The sequence below is a fragment of the Etheostoma spectabile genome, chromosome 9 (genome assembly GCF_008692095.1).
Source record: "Etheostoma spectabile isolate EspeVRDwgs_2016 chromosome 9, UIUC_Espe_1.0, whole genome shotgun sequence".
Taxonomy (NCBI): domain Eukaryota; kingdom Metazoa; phylum Chordata; class Actinopteri; order Perciformes; family Percidae; genus Etheostoma; species Etheostoma spectabile.
In genome coordinates this window covers 31,917,716-31,936,748 of record NC_045741.1, presented here as the reverse complement: position 1 = coordinate 31,936,748, position 19,033 = coordinate 31,917,716, and the positions used below count along the sequence as shown (strand labels likewise).

General features: G+C 41.8%; 1 protein-coding gene across 1 annotated transcript in view; it reads left to right on the top strand.

Moving 5' to 3' along the window:
- The window catches only part of arhgap39 (Rho GTPase activating protein 39), a 110,068-nt gene that overhangs the window by 76,410 nt on the left and 14,625 nt on the right, over window positions 1–19,033 (top strand). The window contains exons 2-3 of the mRNA XM_032525361.1: window positions 2,437–2,853; window positions 12,898–14,185. Of these exons, the coding sequence (XP_032381252.1) occupies window positions 2,437–2,853; window positions 12,898–14,185 (1,705 nt within the window). The remainder of the gene's footprint in view (window positions 1–2,436; window positions 2,854–12,897; window positions 14,186–19,033) is intronic.

Here is a 19,033-nt window from a genome sequence, read left to right as displayed (position 1 = left end):
GAGCAGTACAAGCTAAGCCAATCTCTTCTCTAAAACACTTTTCATATGTCTTGGGAGTCACAGAGAAGAAAGACATTATAACTTATACAGTTGACAAAATACATACATTTTCTCAAAAAAAGTTGCTCTTGCCCTCATGACATTTACTTACGCCAATAATCAACATAATGTCATATTTATTGATATTACACCCACAGCAATGCTACATAACTATTTGTGTTGTCCTACATGCAAAAATAAACATAATAAACATTATAACTCATATAAAGCACAAACTATTTGATATAAGCCAAATTTCAAAACAGTGACGCCATTTTCCTCTGTAAAGTTATATAGTTATCTCTCTTGTCCACTATATACTCTTTGATCAGAATCAGAATCAGAATCAGAAATACTGATTGATCATATTGATCCCCGAAGGGAAACTCTGTGTTACAGTTGCTCAGATATTAGAAATATAAGAAATATAAATAAAGAAATATAAGGAGTGTGGATATTTACATAGTTAAAGGTATATTATGATACAGTATTTACATAAATAACATAATTAAGGTGTTACAATGGTGAAAAGTAATAATAATAATAATAGTAGCAGTTGAGTATTGCACACATTACAAGCCAGTGTTATTGCACAAAACAGATAATATTGTCCAGTTTTAACCTTTAAGTGTATGTGTGTCAGACACTCAGAGGGAGGAGTTAAAAAGTTTGATGGCCACAGGCAGGAATGACTTCCTGTGGCGCTCTGTGGTGCATTTTGGGAGAATGAGTCTATCACTGAAAGTGCTCCTGTGATTGAGCAGCAAGCCATGGAGTGGGTGTGAGACATTGTCCAAGATGGCATGTAGTGATCACATACTAGACTAGTTTGACTTAGAGGGTTACTATCTTTTCCGACTCTATACTCTTTGCTCTCGCTGTCCCCAATTTACGGCATATAGTGTTGCACAAAAAAAACCAAGAGCAAAAACGACAGTGGGCGACATTAAAGGACGGCTTATTTATTGCTGAGGCCAAATGGTCAAAATGAAATGATTTATTAAAAATATAATAACAATAACTTATAACAATACGTTTTTTTCACCAGCAAATTGCTGTTAAAGGTGCTCTCCCCCTCATCTGGTCCCCTCTCCCTCCCTTCCGCACACTAAACCCCCCACCTCCACCCCCAAATCCTTCTTGTTGGTTATTGGCTGGAATGCTGGAACACTTGTTATGTTATGTTTGGTGGTGCAGGTTGGCCGTTTTGTCTCTACAAAGACCAGGATTTTTTACAGTGTGTTCTAGGGACATACAGCTAGCAGATAGTGAGGATATGTTTTTTACAGTGTGTTCAGTAGATAGGCAGCTAGCAGATAGTGATGAGATGTTTTTTACAGTGTGTTCTGGGGACAGGCAGAAAGTGAGGAGATGTTTTTACAATGTGTTCTGGGGACAGGCAGCTAGCAGATATTGAGATGTTTTTTACAGTATGTTCTGGGGACAGGCAGCTAGCAGAAAGTGAGGAGATGTTTTTACAATGTGTTCTGGGGACAGGCAACTAGCAGATATTGAGATGTTTTTTACAGTATGTTCTGGGGACATGCAGCTAGCAGATAGTGAGATGTTTTTTACAGTGTGTTCAAGGGACAGAAAGCTAGCAGATAGTGAGGAGATGTTTTTTTACAAGGTGTTTGGGGACAGGCAGTAGCAGATAGTGAGGAGATGTTTTTTACAGTGTGTTTGGGGACAAGGCAGCTAGAGATAGCGGAGTTTTTTTACAGTATGTTCTGGGACAAGCAGCTAGCAGATAGTGAGATGTTTTTTACAGTGGTTCTGGGGACAGGCAGCTAGCAGATAGATGAGGAGATGTTTTTTACAGTGTGTTCTGGGGCAGGCAGCTAGCAGATAGTGAGATGTTTTTACAGTGTGTTCTGGGGACAGGCAGCTAGCAGATAGTGGAGATGTTTTTTACAGTGTGTTTGGGGACAGCAGCTAGCAATAGTGAGGAGATGTTTTTTACAGTGTGTTCTGGGGACAGGCAGCTTGCAGATAGTGAAGAGATGTTTTTCTGTATCCTTTTAAATAAAAAAAACAACCACCAGATTGGAAAAGGGTATTTTACAGTAACTCTGAATGCACCATTAGGCTACCAGTTTCAAGTAAGTTGTTGTTTTTCCGACAAGGGCAGTAGCAGACTGTTGTATGCATGGACGGATTATTAAAGACGTCCCTGTGTCCAGCTACTAGCTAACAGCAGGCTTACATTACCTGCTGTCAAGTGTGACGTTAGTGTTAACAAGCGTCACATGCAGCGATGTTTCTGTAGCACCAGGTCTGGGTACCCATCCCAACCCTTTTTAAAAGTTATTGATGCTGGACCTCCAGTAGTCAGAGGTCACGGTTATTTTTGAAGTCAATTTGCTAAATGTCTCATTCTGAACTCTCACCCTGCAGGTTGGAGTGGGTGGAGATCATCGAGCCGCGCACGCGGGAGCGTATGTACGCCAACCTGCTGACGGGCGAGTGCGTGTGGGACCCTCCGCAGGGCGTTTGCATCAAGCGTACCGGTGACAACCAGTGGTGGGAGCTGTTTGATCCCAACACGTCACGCTTCTACTACTACAACGCCTCCACCCAGCGGACAGTGTGGCACCGGCCCCAGGCCTGCGACATTATCCCCCTGGCCAAGCTGCAGACCCTGAAGCAGCACACAGATGCCACCAACCCACATCCTGCAGGTGGAGGAGGTGGGAGGGCGTCAGCTGACAACAGCCCGGGACGTAACAGCGGGGTCAGCCGAGAGGGAAGCACCTCCTCCTCCCTCGATCAGGAGCTTTCTGAAAAACAGGGCAACAGAGAGGAGACCGACAGGTAAGTCCCCTGGCGAGCCGGTAAAAACACACCTAACAAACAGACGGGACCAATTTGTTATTTTGGAAGATAACTTTTTTACCAAATTCTACACATCAAAGTCTGTTTGCATTGGGTTCAGAGTCAGAGTTTTTGGTTTTAAGCAGTAGTGGAAGAAGTATCCTTTACTTAAGTAAAATCTACTACTACTACACTGTAAAAATACTCTGTTACAAGTAAAAGTCCCGCATTGAAAATGTTACTTAAAAAAAAGGAAAATGCATTTAAAGTTTTACAAGTGAAAGTACTCAATGTACGTAGAAAAGTCCCACTAGTTTTAATTCAGTAACACAAAAACACACACACACACACACACTAAAACAGTTTTTTTTTTTTGTCAAACACACACTTACAGATACTCTTACACAATATGGTAATTATATGTTTTTGGTTTTGTGCCATTAAACATTAAAGTGCCCATATTATGCTCATTTTCAGGTTCATAATTGTATTTTGAGGTACTTTAATAGGTTTCCATGGTTTCATTTTTTAAAAAACACCATATTTTTTTATTGTACTGCACATTGCTGCAGAGCCTGTTTTCACCCTGTGTGTTTAGGTCTCTGTTTTAGCTACAGAACAGTAAGGAAAGCAGTGATGTCTGTGATGCTTGTGTGTCTCGGAGGCAACACATCGTTGTGGCATGAGGTGGTTGTATGTCTGTGTTTGTTGACTCTGCACAGAAATAAGAAAAGAAAGGTAAGGGAATGTTAGTGCCTGTGTGTCTTGGAGGCTTCATGTAGCCGTCTATCTGTACACACACTGAAACAGATTAACGTTTTATTCTGCAGTGAATAAAATCTGAAAAGAAATCTGTGAAAAATCTATGATATTGCCCTGTACAAGTCAATTGCACATTTAATAAATGAATAAGTAAGCTGCAATTCACTTCACACTATGCTTCATCACATTGGTACTGCCTCAGTCTGCAACCATGGGCCCAGTTTGCAAATATCCAAATCTGCTCCTGTGGTTCCTTGAGTGTTGGTTACCCTTGTTACCATGTTCAATGGTAAAAACAAAATATTTGAATTGCATTCAAATACAGAATGTGAAAAAACAATCAGAGGGGAAAGACATTTTCTCACGTGACTGTGATGATTCTCTCTCATAACATAAGGGGGTAGGTGTAAAGCCACCATTAGATAAAACGTCAGAATTAGACTGATTCTTTCAGTTTTTGTCATTAGTTCCTCTTCATCCTTTCCTCTCTGTCTCTTTCTGTCTCATCATCCTGTCTCTTCCCTTCTGTCTCTCCCACTATCCTTTTATTTCTATCCTCTGTCACCTTGAGAGCCCCCCCTCAGTCTTGGTTTCCTTGGTTTGCTGGTTTGCTGTAATCTGCTGCAGTCTGCAGTGATTGGTGGATCTGCCTGGCTTGGGTCACAGTGTCCTGTAAATGTCTTCTTTACTTGCACTTTACGAGAAGACACACACACACACAACCATGTACTTCTATTCTACATGGTTGGGACACTCCTCATGATGGCATAATGCATTCCCTAACCCCTAACCCCAACCTAAACCCTAACAACAATCCCTAACCCTGACCCTAGCCTGTAACCCAAACCTTAAAACCAAGTCTAAAACCCTCAAACAGGCCATGGTGAGAAATCTGTAGCAGGAAACGTTAACCCTTTCCTTGATTTCATGTTGTTTATGGAGAAGGAGAACCAGGAAATGAGTGTTGATAAATTTTTCGAGAAGTGCACATCAGTCGTACGCTGTAGATTTTACACAGAAGCATAAATTGTGCTTTATGAGGTCAACTATCATAATGCTTCATAACTGCTGATAACTCACTGACATGTGTTAGTGTATTATAATTCTTATGGTTGAAATACATTTGACTAATTTTATTTCATTATATTGCATTATAATCACTATTATAATCCATTATAATGTCAATATAAGGTATTGAGTTATGAGGTATAGGCAGATATAATAGTGTGTTACTAGCAGGTTATAAGTCACTATAAGTGGTCATTGTTTGTTTTACATAAAGTGAAAAAATATCAAATCTTTGCGAAAACAACAGAAAATGTTGTGAAATTAATTAATTTGTGACGGGGTATAACTAAAATTTTGTGCACAACACAACTATTTGAAGATGAACAACTGAATGATATACAGTGTACTGCACACACAGTATGTGAAAGGGAAACTGATTTACTTGTTATGTACAGTATGGGAAAGTTCGGTATAGGGTTGAACCATTAATTGTTTTCAAATTGCAATTTCCAAGAATGTAATTAACTAATCATGAAGACCGCAATTAATCAAATGTGAATTATTTAGTTAAATGTTTGGTGAAACATTTCATTTGACATTTTGTATTCCTCTTTTTTTAGACAGACACATAATGGAATAATGTTACATATCACAGTAGTCACTTTTCAGTGGATATTTCATTTATTGTATTTTGTATCACTTTTTTACAAAATCGTAGGAAGGCGCAATTAGCAACAAAAAAACGTAAATAAATTGCAAATCAAATCCTAATCGCAATATCTGCCAGGGAAATCACAATTCTATTTTTTTTCCCCTAATTGTTCAGCCCTAGTTTGGTATGAAAACAGTGCAGTATAAAAACATGTCGGTTGGTTCAGATATCATCTGTAGTAAATACTCACAGTAGAATTAAATGGCACGATACTCTCTTGTCATATGGTCCATTCCCCACAAACATTTAGTTATAGCAAATAGCAGTCTGTTTAGCGTGGAAGCTGAGCGTCAGGCTGAAGATGGTCCCTGGAGAGAGTGAATGCTGTTAAGGAGAGTGGGAGAGGCAGTTTGTCGTAGACCACATAGCTTTCTCTGTGACAGATGGGAGCTATTGACCTCTACACAGCTCTACCAGCCTGCACACACCAAAGATCCTATTAAAGGATGGTGGGAGGGACATTTGGGAGAAAGAGGACAGAGGGAGGAGAGGAGGACAGAGATCAGGATGAAAAAGAGAGAAGAGTATAAACACTCACTTGTACTGTCGTCTTTACCTTTGTCCTTCTGTTATATGCAGTGTCTGAATTATTAACTACGTTTACATGCACATCATATTTTGAGTTTTGCCCTTATTTCGAAAATGACAATATTCCGATGTGCTAGCTAGCAAGTTAACTTATGGGGAATGATGCTTTGAAAAATTTGGGCTGTTTGCAAACTTAAGGTTTAAATTGAACAACTAGCTTATTAAAAGTTGAAGTTAAAAACTTACACACCTCTAAACCGTGCTTTTATTTTCCGGGACGATCCTTCTCCCTCAAAAGTGAGACAGTCCACACTGATTGGACTAGCCAATTGTAACAGCCATAAAAAACAAAAATCAGTCAACCTCTTGAAACCAAATGGTTTCAAACAGTCAACTGGCAATTGGCATTGTTTGGAGGTGTGAAAGAAGGAAGGGTTACCCCCAATGTCCACCGGTTGCAGAACGGCTGTGGATATGTGGGCCTGACTGTCAGCTGAAGTCACAAGGACCCACGAGATCTCGCAAATTCATGTAGAATAAAACCACAAAACCACCTACAGTTTCATTCCATCCAGAGGAGTAGGGGAGAAACAACTCTGCGCTGTTTTTTCAAGGTATAGTGCAGGGAAATATGATCCGCCGTGAGCACGGCCTATTTTTATTTTGAAAATTAACCAGGTGTTTTACTTTGTTTCTGTGCTCGACTTCCTGTCCCGCATTGTCTGCCGTGTGCTGAATTGCTGCGGAGAACTCCGGTGTCCGGGCAAAAATAGAAGCTCCGCGTATATGCTCCGGAGGACTGCGGATTGCCGGATCTGGGATGAAGTCGGAAAACAGCCGTTCAGCAGTCAGTGAAAATACACACATGGACTTTAATGGAAACCTAACGACTCCGCCGTCGTTCCAGAGCGGAGCTGCAGCTGTTCCGCACCCAGGGGAATTTGGGGATTAGAATTTCTTTCTGAAGCCATGCAACTACTTCCATCATTTTTTGTGTCAACCAAGTGAACATGAATGCCTTCCAGGAGAGACTGTTTGTCATTATCCCAATTTTCACAATTCTTTTTTCATGACTACAAAGACACTTAAGAGACAGAATTCTTGGAGAGAGAATAGGGAGGCAGCGGGATGCAGTGAGGAGGAGGGGGCTATTCAGCCTGCCATCCACTGTAGACATTGGAATGGGTGTAAACTCCTTTATTGGACGTGTCGCATGACATTGTTTGTTTCAAGCATACTGAGGCTGCTGCTACTAGGCTGCTCCTGATATAAGCTCATTAATATTGGCTTAGAGCGCACAACAATAAAAGGTGAAGAAAACTAACCTGACGCCAGATGATTTGTTACACATCTGAGGTCATTGGAAACTGGGACTGGCTGATTGGTCCGGTTAGTTGGTAGTTCAGACACAAACATTTGTTGGATATATGATCCGGCAATTCTCGCGTGAACTCGTGATATTTTGAGAATCAAGCTTCAAGGTAAGAAAAAAAAATACATTTGATGGTAGAAATGGATCAGGAAACCAATAACTACAACATATACTTTCATCCAAAATTTACAAATATCTGGAACTGCAATGGCATAATTTGCATTAATTGCTTAGGGAAAGGAAGAAGTGCAGGCCTATCAGTGCCTCTGGTGGATGAGAGTCAAGGCAACATCCCAGGAAAAGCTTATAGCCTGTACAGTATTAGCTGATGTGGTTGGTTAGTCAATATTTAACCAATGAGAGTAAAACATACATCCAGTTCCAGGTCGAAATGCACAAAAATTACAGCTTGACATTGTCAGGTCCCCCCTCCTTTACCTGCCTCCTCTGTGTCTGTTACTGGGCAAGGGAATTATTCATGGATGGTCCAAGAAACTCTTTGATTGTGTGTGTGTGTGTGTGTGTGTGTGTGTGTGTATGTGGTGTGTGGGTGTGTGTGTGTGTGTGTGTGTGTGTGTGTGTGTGTGTGTGTGTGTGTGTGTGTGTGTGTGTGTGTGGTGAGAGAGAGAGTGGCCTGGTGGCACAGCTGCAGAAGTCCAGATGGCTGCTGGAGAGTCTGCTCTAACATATTCCTTATTGGATGGTAATTGGGAAGTGTTTACCAAGTCTCTCTCAGTCTCTTTCTCTCCCCCCCTCTCTCTCTCTCTCTTCTTTCTCTCTCTTTCTTCTCTTAAACGCACCACCACACACACACACACACACACACACACACACACACACACACACACACAGGAGAAGCAGTGGCAACTCGCCATTGGACCACATGTAAACTGATACACACAAACCCTTTTCATGTTGTGTGGCAAGTTGTAGACTAAGAACTGACATCAGTATCAGTACACTCTATGGGGAAAGTTCTTTATCACAGTGTGTTCAATGTCTTGATGTTTTACACATCAATGTAGTTGCTGTTGCAGGACAAAAAAGTAAATGTTTAAAGATGGTAATAAGTCTGCACAACAGCTTAATACTCCGTAAAACTACTTTAATTGTGCAAATAAGGCACACAACGTTTTGGCCCACAATTTGGCTTTCCTCAGGTGTATTTGATTGCAATGACCCATCATGGGTCCCTTTGTGTGCGGACTTAACCTTCTATGAACATGTAGCATGAAATAAGCAACCGTTTGTGGCATCTTCGACTAACAAAATTGCAAAGTGAAAAGGGGATGATTTGTTTCCAGACATAAACTGCATGTCCGTGAATCAGTGTGAGTTGCCACAGCACACCTGACCTTGAAGGCTGATTATGTGGAGCTGGAGGGATGATTTCCAGTGGCGGCAGTTCACAGTCCAATGGCCCCCTCCATGGCCTTCACACTGTGCATAACAGTGCTTTTAAGTTGTAAATCCAACCACCCGCTTTTGTCTTGGTACATTATCCACGCTGGGGACAGCTTCTAAGCAATTACTCTTCTGCTTACAAGTTTATTTTTATGTATCGATTAATAAAAGCAGCCCTAAGCTTTGTCTTGTAGTTAATAGTCTAGTTAATTGTTTACACACAACACACTAAAATTAGGGCTGCAGCTAATAATAGTATTTATGATTGATTAATGTATCATATTTCAATATTTTTAGGTTTTTATTCGGGCACTACTGAGGGTTGCTGCTCTCATTTAGAATTTATGTTTTGAGTGTTTCTCAAATGAAGGTATGTGAGATTTCTTTAAATGTTAATTTCAAAAATGTCAGTCATGCATTATTCCCCAAATAATTATGCTATAATAATGAATAAAGTCAGTGATGCATTCTAAACATTTGAAATGTAGCATTTAAGTGTTTCACAGTCACAATGTTGTTAGTAAATCACACACGGATGGTGCAGAGCTGTAATGCACCCCTTTATTTAGGCATTTGTTAGCTACCAAAAATACCCAAACTGTTAATTTGTGAATTAAAAAATGGCTTTTTTTATTCACTTTTATTGATAGAAAAAGTATGCATAGGTCTTGTACAGGTGAAGTAGTAGAAATCAATAGAAAACTGAACTTTTAATTATCAATTCAGTGTTCAATTTTTTCAATAAAAGAATGTTAGAAATTGTTTGTTTTAAATTGAATACTTTTAATAGTTTGTAGTTTAGCAGAATACTAAAAGCAGTAGAACTGAGTACATTTTAATATCTGTTTATTTATTTAAGTAATATCGTTATTGTGATATTCAACGTTTTCGCATAACACATATTTTCTTCATATTGTGTATTTGACACTGTTTGGTGTTGTTTGGTTCTTGGTCTTGAATTGTCTCTAGCCCTGTTGGACTCAATGTTGAGACTACTCGGTCCGAGTAGTCTCGAGTAGGTCTTGATATGGACCTAGTCTTGATTACAGCCCGACACCAACGATACACTTTTGCGCTGCTTTTTTCAAAACGCTGCTGTCAGAAAGGAGCGTTTGATCAGTCAGATATAATTATGTTATAAGATCAAGGCAGCAGTCATCATAAAGGTCAATACAGGAATGAGTCTCATGTCCCTGTCAAATAAAAACATCATGAGCTGTCCTCAAACCCACTGCTAGTGTCTCAAACACACGTTCCTCCCATCGCCATGCTAAGACGGGGCCAACACAAGTTAGTGTTTTCCCTCGCTTTGTAGAATTGGGTGTGCATATTTGGCGGGGGGTTTAGGCGCTGTTCCTCAAGAAAATGTGACATCACTGTCGCACCAAATGCTTGCTCGTGGGAAATTGTTGGGTCTTTGTAAATTATTAAGTAGAGAATTATTGTATTCTGTAAGTCTTTTCTTCTAAGAAGCATGAAAAGCTAAATATCATCATTGCTGCTGAAGTTTGAAGACTCAATTGCTAACCAGTTGCTTCAAAAGAAAAGGAAGTAGAACATGAGGAAGTGGACAGCTTGGATTTAGTGTGCATTGTTATTGTGTAATTTACATATTTTGCATTTTTGTGTAGGGATTTTGGCTTGGACCTTGAGCGCAACAGCGGTTAGCCCGAACATGTATTACACCAATATTATTCCGACATAATGTTTTTTAGAGACCATTTTTTACTTTTTATCTTACAGGTTATGGATTTTTGAGACATTTTATAAGCATGACTGATAGAGGTAATGTCCTACAGATTCATTACTATTTCATAGCAATGCATGGAGGTTTTATAATTGAAATAAAAGGTTTTTTACCAACATTGATAGTCTCACATCCTTTTTACATAAACTGAGCTATACATAACAAAGGTTAACCTTTGCAAATCAGTCCACATGTGCTGAGCTAGCAGAGTACTGCTTCTTATTAAAATGGAAACAGATTAGATGGAAGTGAAAGGTAAATGTAGCTAGCCAGCCAGCTCTGACTCTACTGGGAAAATCAACATTTCCACTTGGGATTTGTTGGAACCTTAGTGAAGTATTTCAGTCACTGATAGCCGACTGAGCAAATTTAAATGAAAAGGAGGAATCAGCAGGTGGACGCTGCAGTAACGGAGACAGACTGGAAAAGGCAGGGAATGTGTTTATTGATTTGATGGTCAAAATGGAAATATTAATTAATATTATAATAATTAGGTATAAGGAGAGAAAGTGTATTAATGAGTAGGAGACATAGAGAGAAAAGGTTGGCAGAGAAGTGGATGGACTGAGGAAATAAAGGAAGTGGGTTGGAGCGCTGAGTCTGGAGCATGTTGTGATAGATGCCAGCACAGCCCTTTTATGCTTAATCCTGCCCTCATTGTCTCTCTGCCCCCCCCTCCACACACACACACACACACACACACACACACACACACACACATGCATATTAACATCCACGTTAAACAAACACTCACTCTGCCACTATTCAGCACTGGCCCTGGGGATCAGTGTTTGGAAGTATTTGGAAACGGAGGGTGGCCAATGCTGCAATCGATGTCACACTTCCTTCCTCTCGCCCAGTTCACTCCTTGTTCCTCATCCCACGCTGCTCTCCCCCATCCCCCTTTGTGTTGTCTGACAAACAGGCAGAATGTGAGGGCCCATTCACTGAGAAACGACTGAGTGTGAATGTGAACTGATGAGGTATATATATTGGGAAAACAAAACAAGCCACGTAGCAGCCCATAAGTAACATCTAGAATGGAAAGTGTGTTTGTTTTCATGCATGTTTCTTATGAGTTACTGTTGGCAAAAATTATAACTGCTCAAACTACTACACAAGACAAGACGGGTGAACCTGTAAACCTGAGAGCAAGATGAGCTTCATTATATTTCAGATTTGGCCAGTGTTGGTTGGGTTCCTTTTAAAACGTATTCTACCACCAATGACTGAAATGTAATTTGTAAAATATTCCATTAGATTACTCAAATAAGTTAACATATTATAAATACAACCGTTATGTGGATATTGTTTGACATAATTGAATTAACATTTGAAAGCTATAGCCAAAATAATAATATTTAATAAATAATAATGAATAATAATCTTGATAAAGGCCAATGTCTATTTAGAAACTTTGTATTCTCAATGTAAGGCGTTTGGATAGGCTCTCCTCAAAGACATTCATAGTGTTGTACTCAGTTGTACACAGGAAAAGTCACATATGCTATAATCAGGAAATTTCCCCACTGTGGGATAAATACAATTTTATCTAATCTAATCTAATCTAATAAATAGTAGTAAATTGTAGGATGGAAAAAGTCCAGCTTGAGAGTTCAATCCCTGCCGTCTTTCACACTACTATTTGCTACACATGGCCACACCATTGCACCCTTCAGTTTCTGGAAATGTCAGATTGCTATTCATTGGCTACAACCTGAATAAAACAGTATGATATTCTAGCAAAAAGTTGAAGGAGATTGTTATTACAGGTGGCAAGAAAGATATGATAACGTGATGGCTTCTTCAAAGTATTGCAAGGTTGTGGAAAATGAACATTTAGACTGCAGATTTAACATTATTTTTTTATGTATTAAGTTTAATAAAGTCTGAGAGATGTACCAGTCATCTGAGAGACAAAATTCTCATAGGATCATGTTTTCCTGACAAATGGTTTGGGGTAACACTATGAGGACTGTAACTACACATTAAAGTATGGGTGGGCAATATATTGATATTATTTCAATGGTGGATATCGTATCGGTGGTGGTGATTATTTGTCAAAACAAAATATTTTGTGAAAGCACCAATTGTCAACCCTAAAATATTGCAGCAATATCAACCTTGCTCTACATCGAAGGGTTCTGTGAAGTACATTATAGTGACTTGTGGTTTCAGGAAAAGAGCTCAGGAAATATGTGTTGAAAATGCATGACTCAATCAATCTCCTGTCAAAAGGACGGCAACTGTGGTCCTTTTGGTGACTTGTAGATAATGTATATTACAACAGCTACTCTAAAGGGACAAGAGAGAACACTTCAGGTCTTCTCCTATGCCGCAAGTGTTAAAGAATCTGATTCACCACACCAGCGATTCTGTAATTTTTAAGCAAACAGGATGAATGTCTACAACTACTAAGGCCCTGTAGTGTGAATGTGACAGCTCTTAGTCAGTCTGCCACCTGACCCTTCATTAAATCTTCTGTCCTCCTCTCTTCTCTTCTGCTTTCAGGACTTCTCCCTTCAGGTGGAACACTGGCACGAAGGAGCGAATGCTAATCAAGGTGACAGACAGAGAGCCCAGCTTCCTGGCCCACCAGGGAAATGGTTATTCCCCCTGTGACCCCCCCACCCCTGGTCCTCCTGGAGGGGGCACCACCCCACGAACCCGCCGTCCATCTGGAGGTAACGCGCCTCCAGAACCCGACGGCTCCCCCATCCTTTACTCCGACCGCCGTCAGTCCCCGTTCCTGAAGCGGGCTGAGCTGGGCGGCACCGGCACACACCGCCGCTCCTCAGCCGACTCCCAGCCTCCGTCGCCCCGCTACGCCTATGAACCCCCGCTGTATGAGGAGCCGCCCTCGGAGTACCAGCCCCCTCCCATTTACGAGGAGCCTCCCACTGACATGCACCTCTCTGACTCCTCCTTCTACGGCACTGGCAAGTCACCTGCTCGCAAGTCTTCGGCCCCCCTCTATCACTCCCCCAAGCAGGGCCAGTCGCCCTACGGCCAGCTCGTTTTAACCAGGCAGAAGTGTCCAGAAAAGACCCAGAGTCTGGAGTACAGTCCTGTGGGGAAGGAGTACGTCAAGCAGCTGGTTTACGTGGAGCAGTCGTCTTCTAGCCCTCGCTTCAAGACCGCCGATCGCCTGCTGCGTTACGGCACTACAGGGGGCTATGGTGGCTCATATGGGGGGTCTTATACACTGCAGCACAGCCAGTCTCTGATCAGGGATCCCCGCCTACTGCTGGACTACAGTGGGGAGGGCGGAGAGGGAGGCCAGAGGTTGCTTTATGAGGACTCTATATCCTGGACATCCAGTCAGACCCACTCCCTCTCCTCTTCCTCTACAGGCGGCCCTGGGGCTTTCTCTCCCGGGGGTAACCGTAAACGTAAGAGCCGCAAGCCGTCCCTCCCCCAGGAACTGGCGCGCTGCATGGGGCCGGATGGGGAGCTTGCAGGCACGGCATCGGAGGCAATGCTGGCCCAGGCCAGGCTGGCGTGGGAGGCCCAGCAGGTGATGAAACAGAGGAGCAGTTGGGACTCGGGGCAGGGCGGGGGGACGGCCCAGGGCGGCGGCTCCAAAGATGGCTACGAGAGTGACGGAGCGCTGCCTCTGCCGTTACCGGGACCGGTGGTGAGGGCGTTCAGTGAGGATGAGGCGCTGGCGCAGAGTGACGGCCACCACTGGAAACGCAGCACCTTCGATCGGCTGGGCTTCCCCCAGGCCCTACTGGAGAAAAGCCTCTCTGTCCAGACCAGCCTGGCCTCCCCTGAGCCTTACCTCCACCCCTCACAGGTACTGCTGCATACTGGGTGTCTCTGTCAAAGTCTAGGAGTACAGGATAATTCCAGTTAATTACAACGTGGGTCTTATTTACATAGTTAGGTTAATGTTGTCAGTCTGATCTTATGACTGGTTGTGTTTCTTTCCCGGACTCCCCTTGTAGTGATATCCCCAGATCTCAGCAATTACTTTGATGAGTAAAATGTTTTTATTACAGATAGAAATGATGGACAGAACCACCAAAAAGATCCAAGTTTTGATAAACCAGAGTTATCATTTTAGGATATGGATACCCATCAGTTGTATTTTCAAGTGATCTGTGTGTGTGTGTGTGTGTGTGTGTGTGTGTGTGTGTGTGTGTGTGTGTGTGTGTGTGTGTGTGTGTGTGTGTGTGTGTGTGTGTGGTGTGTGTGTGTGTGTGTGTGTGTGTGTGTGTGTGTGTGTGTTGTGTGTGTGTGTGTGTGTGTGGTGTGTGTGTGTGTCTGTAGATCCAGGTAAGGCTGCAGCTCTGTGGCTATCTAGTTGATGAACTGATCTTATTTATACAGTCCCTGACAAAAGTCTTGTTGCTGGTGTACAAATTAACTGAAGTGCCCTGAAATTATTTTATTCTAATCAAGATTTTTTCAAGAAATGGCTCATTTTAATCCCAACAGCTTTTGTAATAATGTTTCAGTGCAAACAGAAACTGTCAAAGTATTCTAATATTCACAGCTTGGTAAAGCCCATTGAGTCCATTTTTGTGTTGTCGCCTTGTCATATGAGCTTCACCTGTGACTAATAATATGATCAATCAATCTAAGGTGTGTATAAAAACACACCCCAGTACACTAGACCTTCACATCAACTGCAACTAGACATCTGCAAACTGCCTAAGATTCACCCTGAGACTAAAGTTTGGATTATCAAGAGGCTGGAACCAGATCCACTGCTGATGTGGCAGACACCTTCAATGTGTCTCGCGTCAAGTATAGAGGATTAAAAAAACATTTGAAGACACTCGAGACGTTTTTGACAACCCAGGTCAGCAGACCCCGCAAACAACTGCTCGAGGGACCGTTTGTTGGCTCGAAAATCCAAGGCCAGCCCATTTTCCACTGCAGCAAGCTCCACGAGACCTGTCCCCTGAAGTCCCTGTGTCAACCAGAACGGTTTGTCGGATTCTGTCTTGAAATGGCCTCCATGGTCAAATCGTGCCCAGAAGCCGGCACTAAACAAAAGACAATTGAAAAACCGTTGGCATTTGCCAAGCCCAAAAAGGGATGGACGCTGAGAAGTGAAGAAAGTGGATTTTTCAGATGAATCTTCTGTTAAATTACACCACAGTTGCCGCAAATATTGCAGGAGAACCTACTGGAGCCCGCATGGATCCAAGATTTACCCAAAAACTGATTTTTGGCGGCGGAAAATCATGGTCTGGGGTTACATCCAGTATGGGGGTGTGCGAGAGATCTGCAGGGTGAAGGCAACATCAATAGTCTCAAATACCAAGATATCTCAGCTACCTCTTACATTCCCAACCATAAAAGAGCCCAAATTCTCCAACAGGATGGTGCTCACATCACATACTTCCATCTCCACTTCAAGTTCCTCAAGGCGAGAAGATCAAGATGCTCCAGGATTGGCGGCCCTTAACCAGACATGAACACATTGAGCATTTTGGGGTAGGATGAAAGAGGAAGCATGGAACCCAAACCAAAGAATATTGATGAACTGTGGAGGCATGCAAGACTGTTTTTCCTAGCTATTCCTGATGACTTCATCAATACTTGTATAAATCCTTGCCAACCCGCATGGATGGTCCTTCAAGCTCATGGAAGTCATACAAGATATTAAATTTGAATCTCACAGCCCCACTATTTATTAATTATTGTGACTTTTTTAGTATTTGTAGTAAATTTGTTCAATTTATGTATAGGCGACAAAACTTTTGTCTCACCAAAATTTGACCTTTAATAAATCTTTTTTTAGTGAGACTAATTTATTTCAGTTCATTGAACATCATTTGGGAGGGTTTTAGCTTGTCATATGAGCTATTTCTTACACCAATTGATTAATTAAAAGTCAGGTTAATAGCAGGTGTTTCTACAAAATAGAAAAGCTACAAGACTTTTTTCAGGGACTGTATATATATATATATATATATATATATATAAACACACACACCTAGAATTGTAAAACAAAGGATGTGCAAATGTGTTTCTTGCACCTGCTTTAGCTGTGTTATAAGGACATGCCATAATTCAGCTCACACCGTTGAAGAAAGAAATCCTTGATTAGCAAAAGCTGCTTTTTCTCTGGAGAATGTAGTTCTTGTATGTAGAACATTCCCAGACAGTGTACACACATCATGACACAATATACCCAGTACTGGAAATGCCTCACATTCCTTTTAAATCACATGAGCTTCATCAGCAAATGGAATGGCCCAGTTGTCATTTGTCAGTTGTCAAGTGCTCAGTATAAAATTGAATTCTATATTCTACATTTCCATGGCAATTGGGCCATATGATACAGTATGACCTTAAGGTCCGAATGTGTTGTCAACTGTCAGTTTGTGTTGACCAGCTTTTAGTCAATTATAGTTCCAATTTTATTGGAGGTTTCTGCTGAATTTGTGACAAATATATTGTATTTCACGATAAAAGCCTTCCTCTGGTTTGAAGGTGGCAAGCTTTTAATGTGATGCAGTAAATGCTGCAGCTGTGCCCCCAAATGCTGCTGGTTTATTGTACTGGAACCTTTTTATATTCCAATTCAAGCCGTGAACAGTGGATTGTCATAGCACTGATCGGACAGAGCTTGTTTGCACTTTACAGACAACATACAAACAGCACCATTCTGCCTTTTGCTGAAGGCGCCCCGATTGGACAGACCAAAGCCTTTTATGTTTTTGTTGTTCGGCTACACAACCATAAAATCCCCCGTCCTTAGCCAAATTGTTATTTTGCTGTGAAGCTAAATGACGTTGGCCGCTTTTCCGCCTCCAGATGTAAAAAACTCTGCACAAAAATGCACAAAAAATAACGCATGGCGCATAAAGTGGAAAAACCTGAGGTGGTCATTAATGCAAAAGCAGCGAGCCAAATGCTTCACTCTCATTGAAAACAATTACAAAACGTTGCCCCGGGCTACTGAAAGGTGCTCTGTCTAATCAAGGCCTAAATCTGATGATCTGTTCCAGTCTGAGAGAACTGTGAGTTCACCTAAAACACAACCGTCCTGCATTTCTATAGAAACAGATAGATGTGTCAGTTGTTTAAGTGTGATGTAAAAGGACGGGCATTAAATGAACACATAAGCACTGGTTGGTATGACATTTGTCTTTATCTGAGTCCTCAGAGGCCCCGAGGACATCAGAGGGCTGGGAGGCACTTAGCCAAGAGGAAAATAGGCTGTTGCTCCTCTCTGTGTCTGTCTACTCCCACCATTTTCTCTCCTGCTTTCTCTTTCTTTTTAAATTCAGCAATGCAACGCTTCAGTTTAAAGCTGAGAGCGTGAAGAGATGAATCTGCTGAGCAGAATCCACGTTTGAAAGAAGAGAAAAAGAAGAGCAGTGGACAAAGTGGATGGAGAAGAGGAGAAAGAGAATGAAGGATGAAAGGGATAGAATGGACAGACAGGTGTTTTATTCAGCAAAGGAGAAGGACTGAGGACACCAGAATAGTTGCCATGTAAATTTGCATCCACCAACAGGGCGAGCAAGGTTGTGGTGGGGAAAAAGTGAATGCAGCACCATAATATAAAGAAAGCGGCATTCTGTGTGTTAAACACTTTAATTTAATTGTACATAAGCACATTCATTTTCGTTTTGAGAGTGAAATGTTCAGATTGATATCGATCCATCAGTCAGGACGTGGTTAGATTATCTTAGCATAAAGACTGGAAGCACTAATGAACATGTTACATTGGTCATTATCACAGCGGTCTACGTCCCACCACAGGCTAGCACAGAGGCTGCCATATTGGATCTTTGCAAAGACCTGAACTGCTCACAGAATGGTAATAGTGACGCTGCGCTCAAGACGATCAGGCTTACCTTAAGAAGGTTATGCCTGATTTCCATGATATTGACTGTGCCACAAGGGAATAAACACTCTGGATCCCTCCTATAAGCCATTCAAAAGCAGCTACAGAGCATGATCCCTACCCATGCTCGGGAAGAGCGACCATGTGGCCATCTTGCTGAGCTCCAGGTGTTAACAAACTAAGGCCAGGAAATGGAGGGGCCAATCAGAGGCCGCCCTACAGTCCGCACTACATGATGCATAATTAGGCTTTTGCTGGTGTAAATTTGAGGCGCTAGACCTGACCGGTATTACACATTTTACCATTAGGTGTCGCACAGCCGCTCCTGACCTCATAATGAGAGTGTAGTGAATCCAGGCCACATGGTGGCGCTAATGCACCTGTGAGCCATGACTATTTACCAGCAGTGTTTACACGTTGCCTCGTCTTGTTACCAATAGGCTGCTACTTGGAAAGTTTAGTGGGTTAAACTACCAGTTATTCTACATACTGTAGAATAAAGCTTCGCTACACTGAAGCTAGCCCCCACACAAATGTAGAAGCACAAAGAAGAAGCAATTTTTCATACACATGGCGGTGGCGTCAGTGATCTTGAGCAGTTTTATTTCAGAAATCTTCGCCAGGCTTGAGCTTTGGGAATTGTAACTTATGTGGACACTACCGCATTTCTTGACCAATTTAAGAGCAACTTAAGCTACTGAAATGCTATTTAATTCATTAAATTGAGTCCATATCCTTGAAGTTCCACTTCCGGGATTGGTCTGTTGCCGCTGGAAATTTGGCTTCCTTTGTGTTGGCGTTCTAAACTCCAGTGGATTTCTGAGGACTATG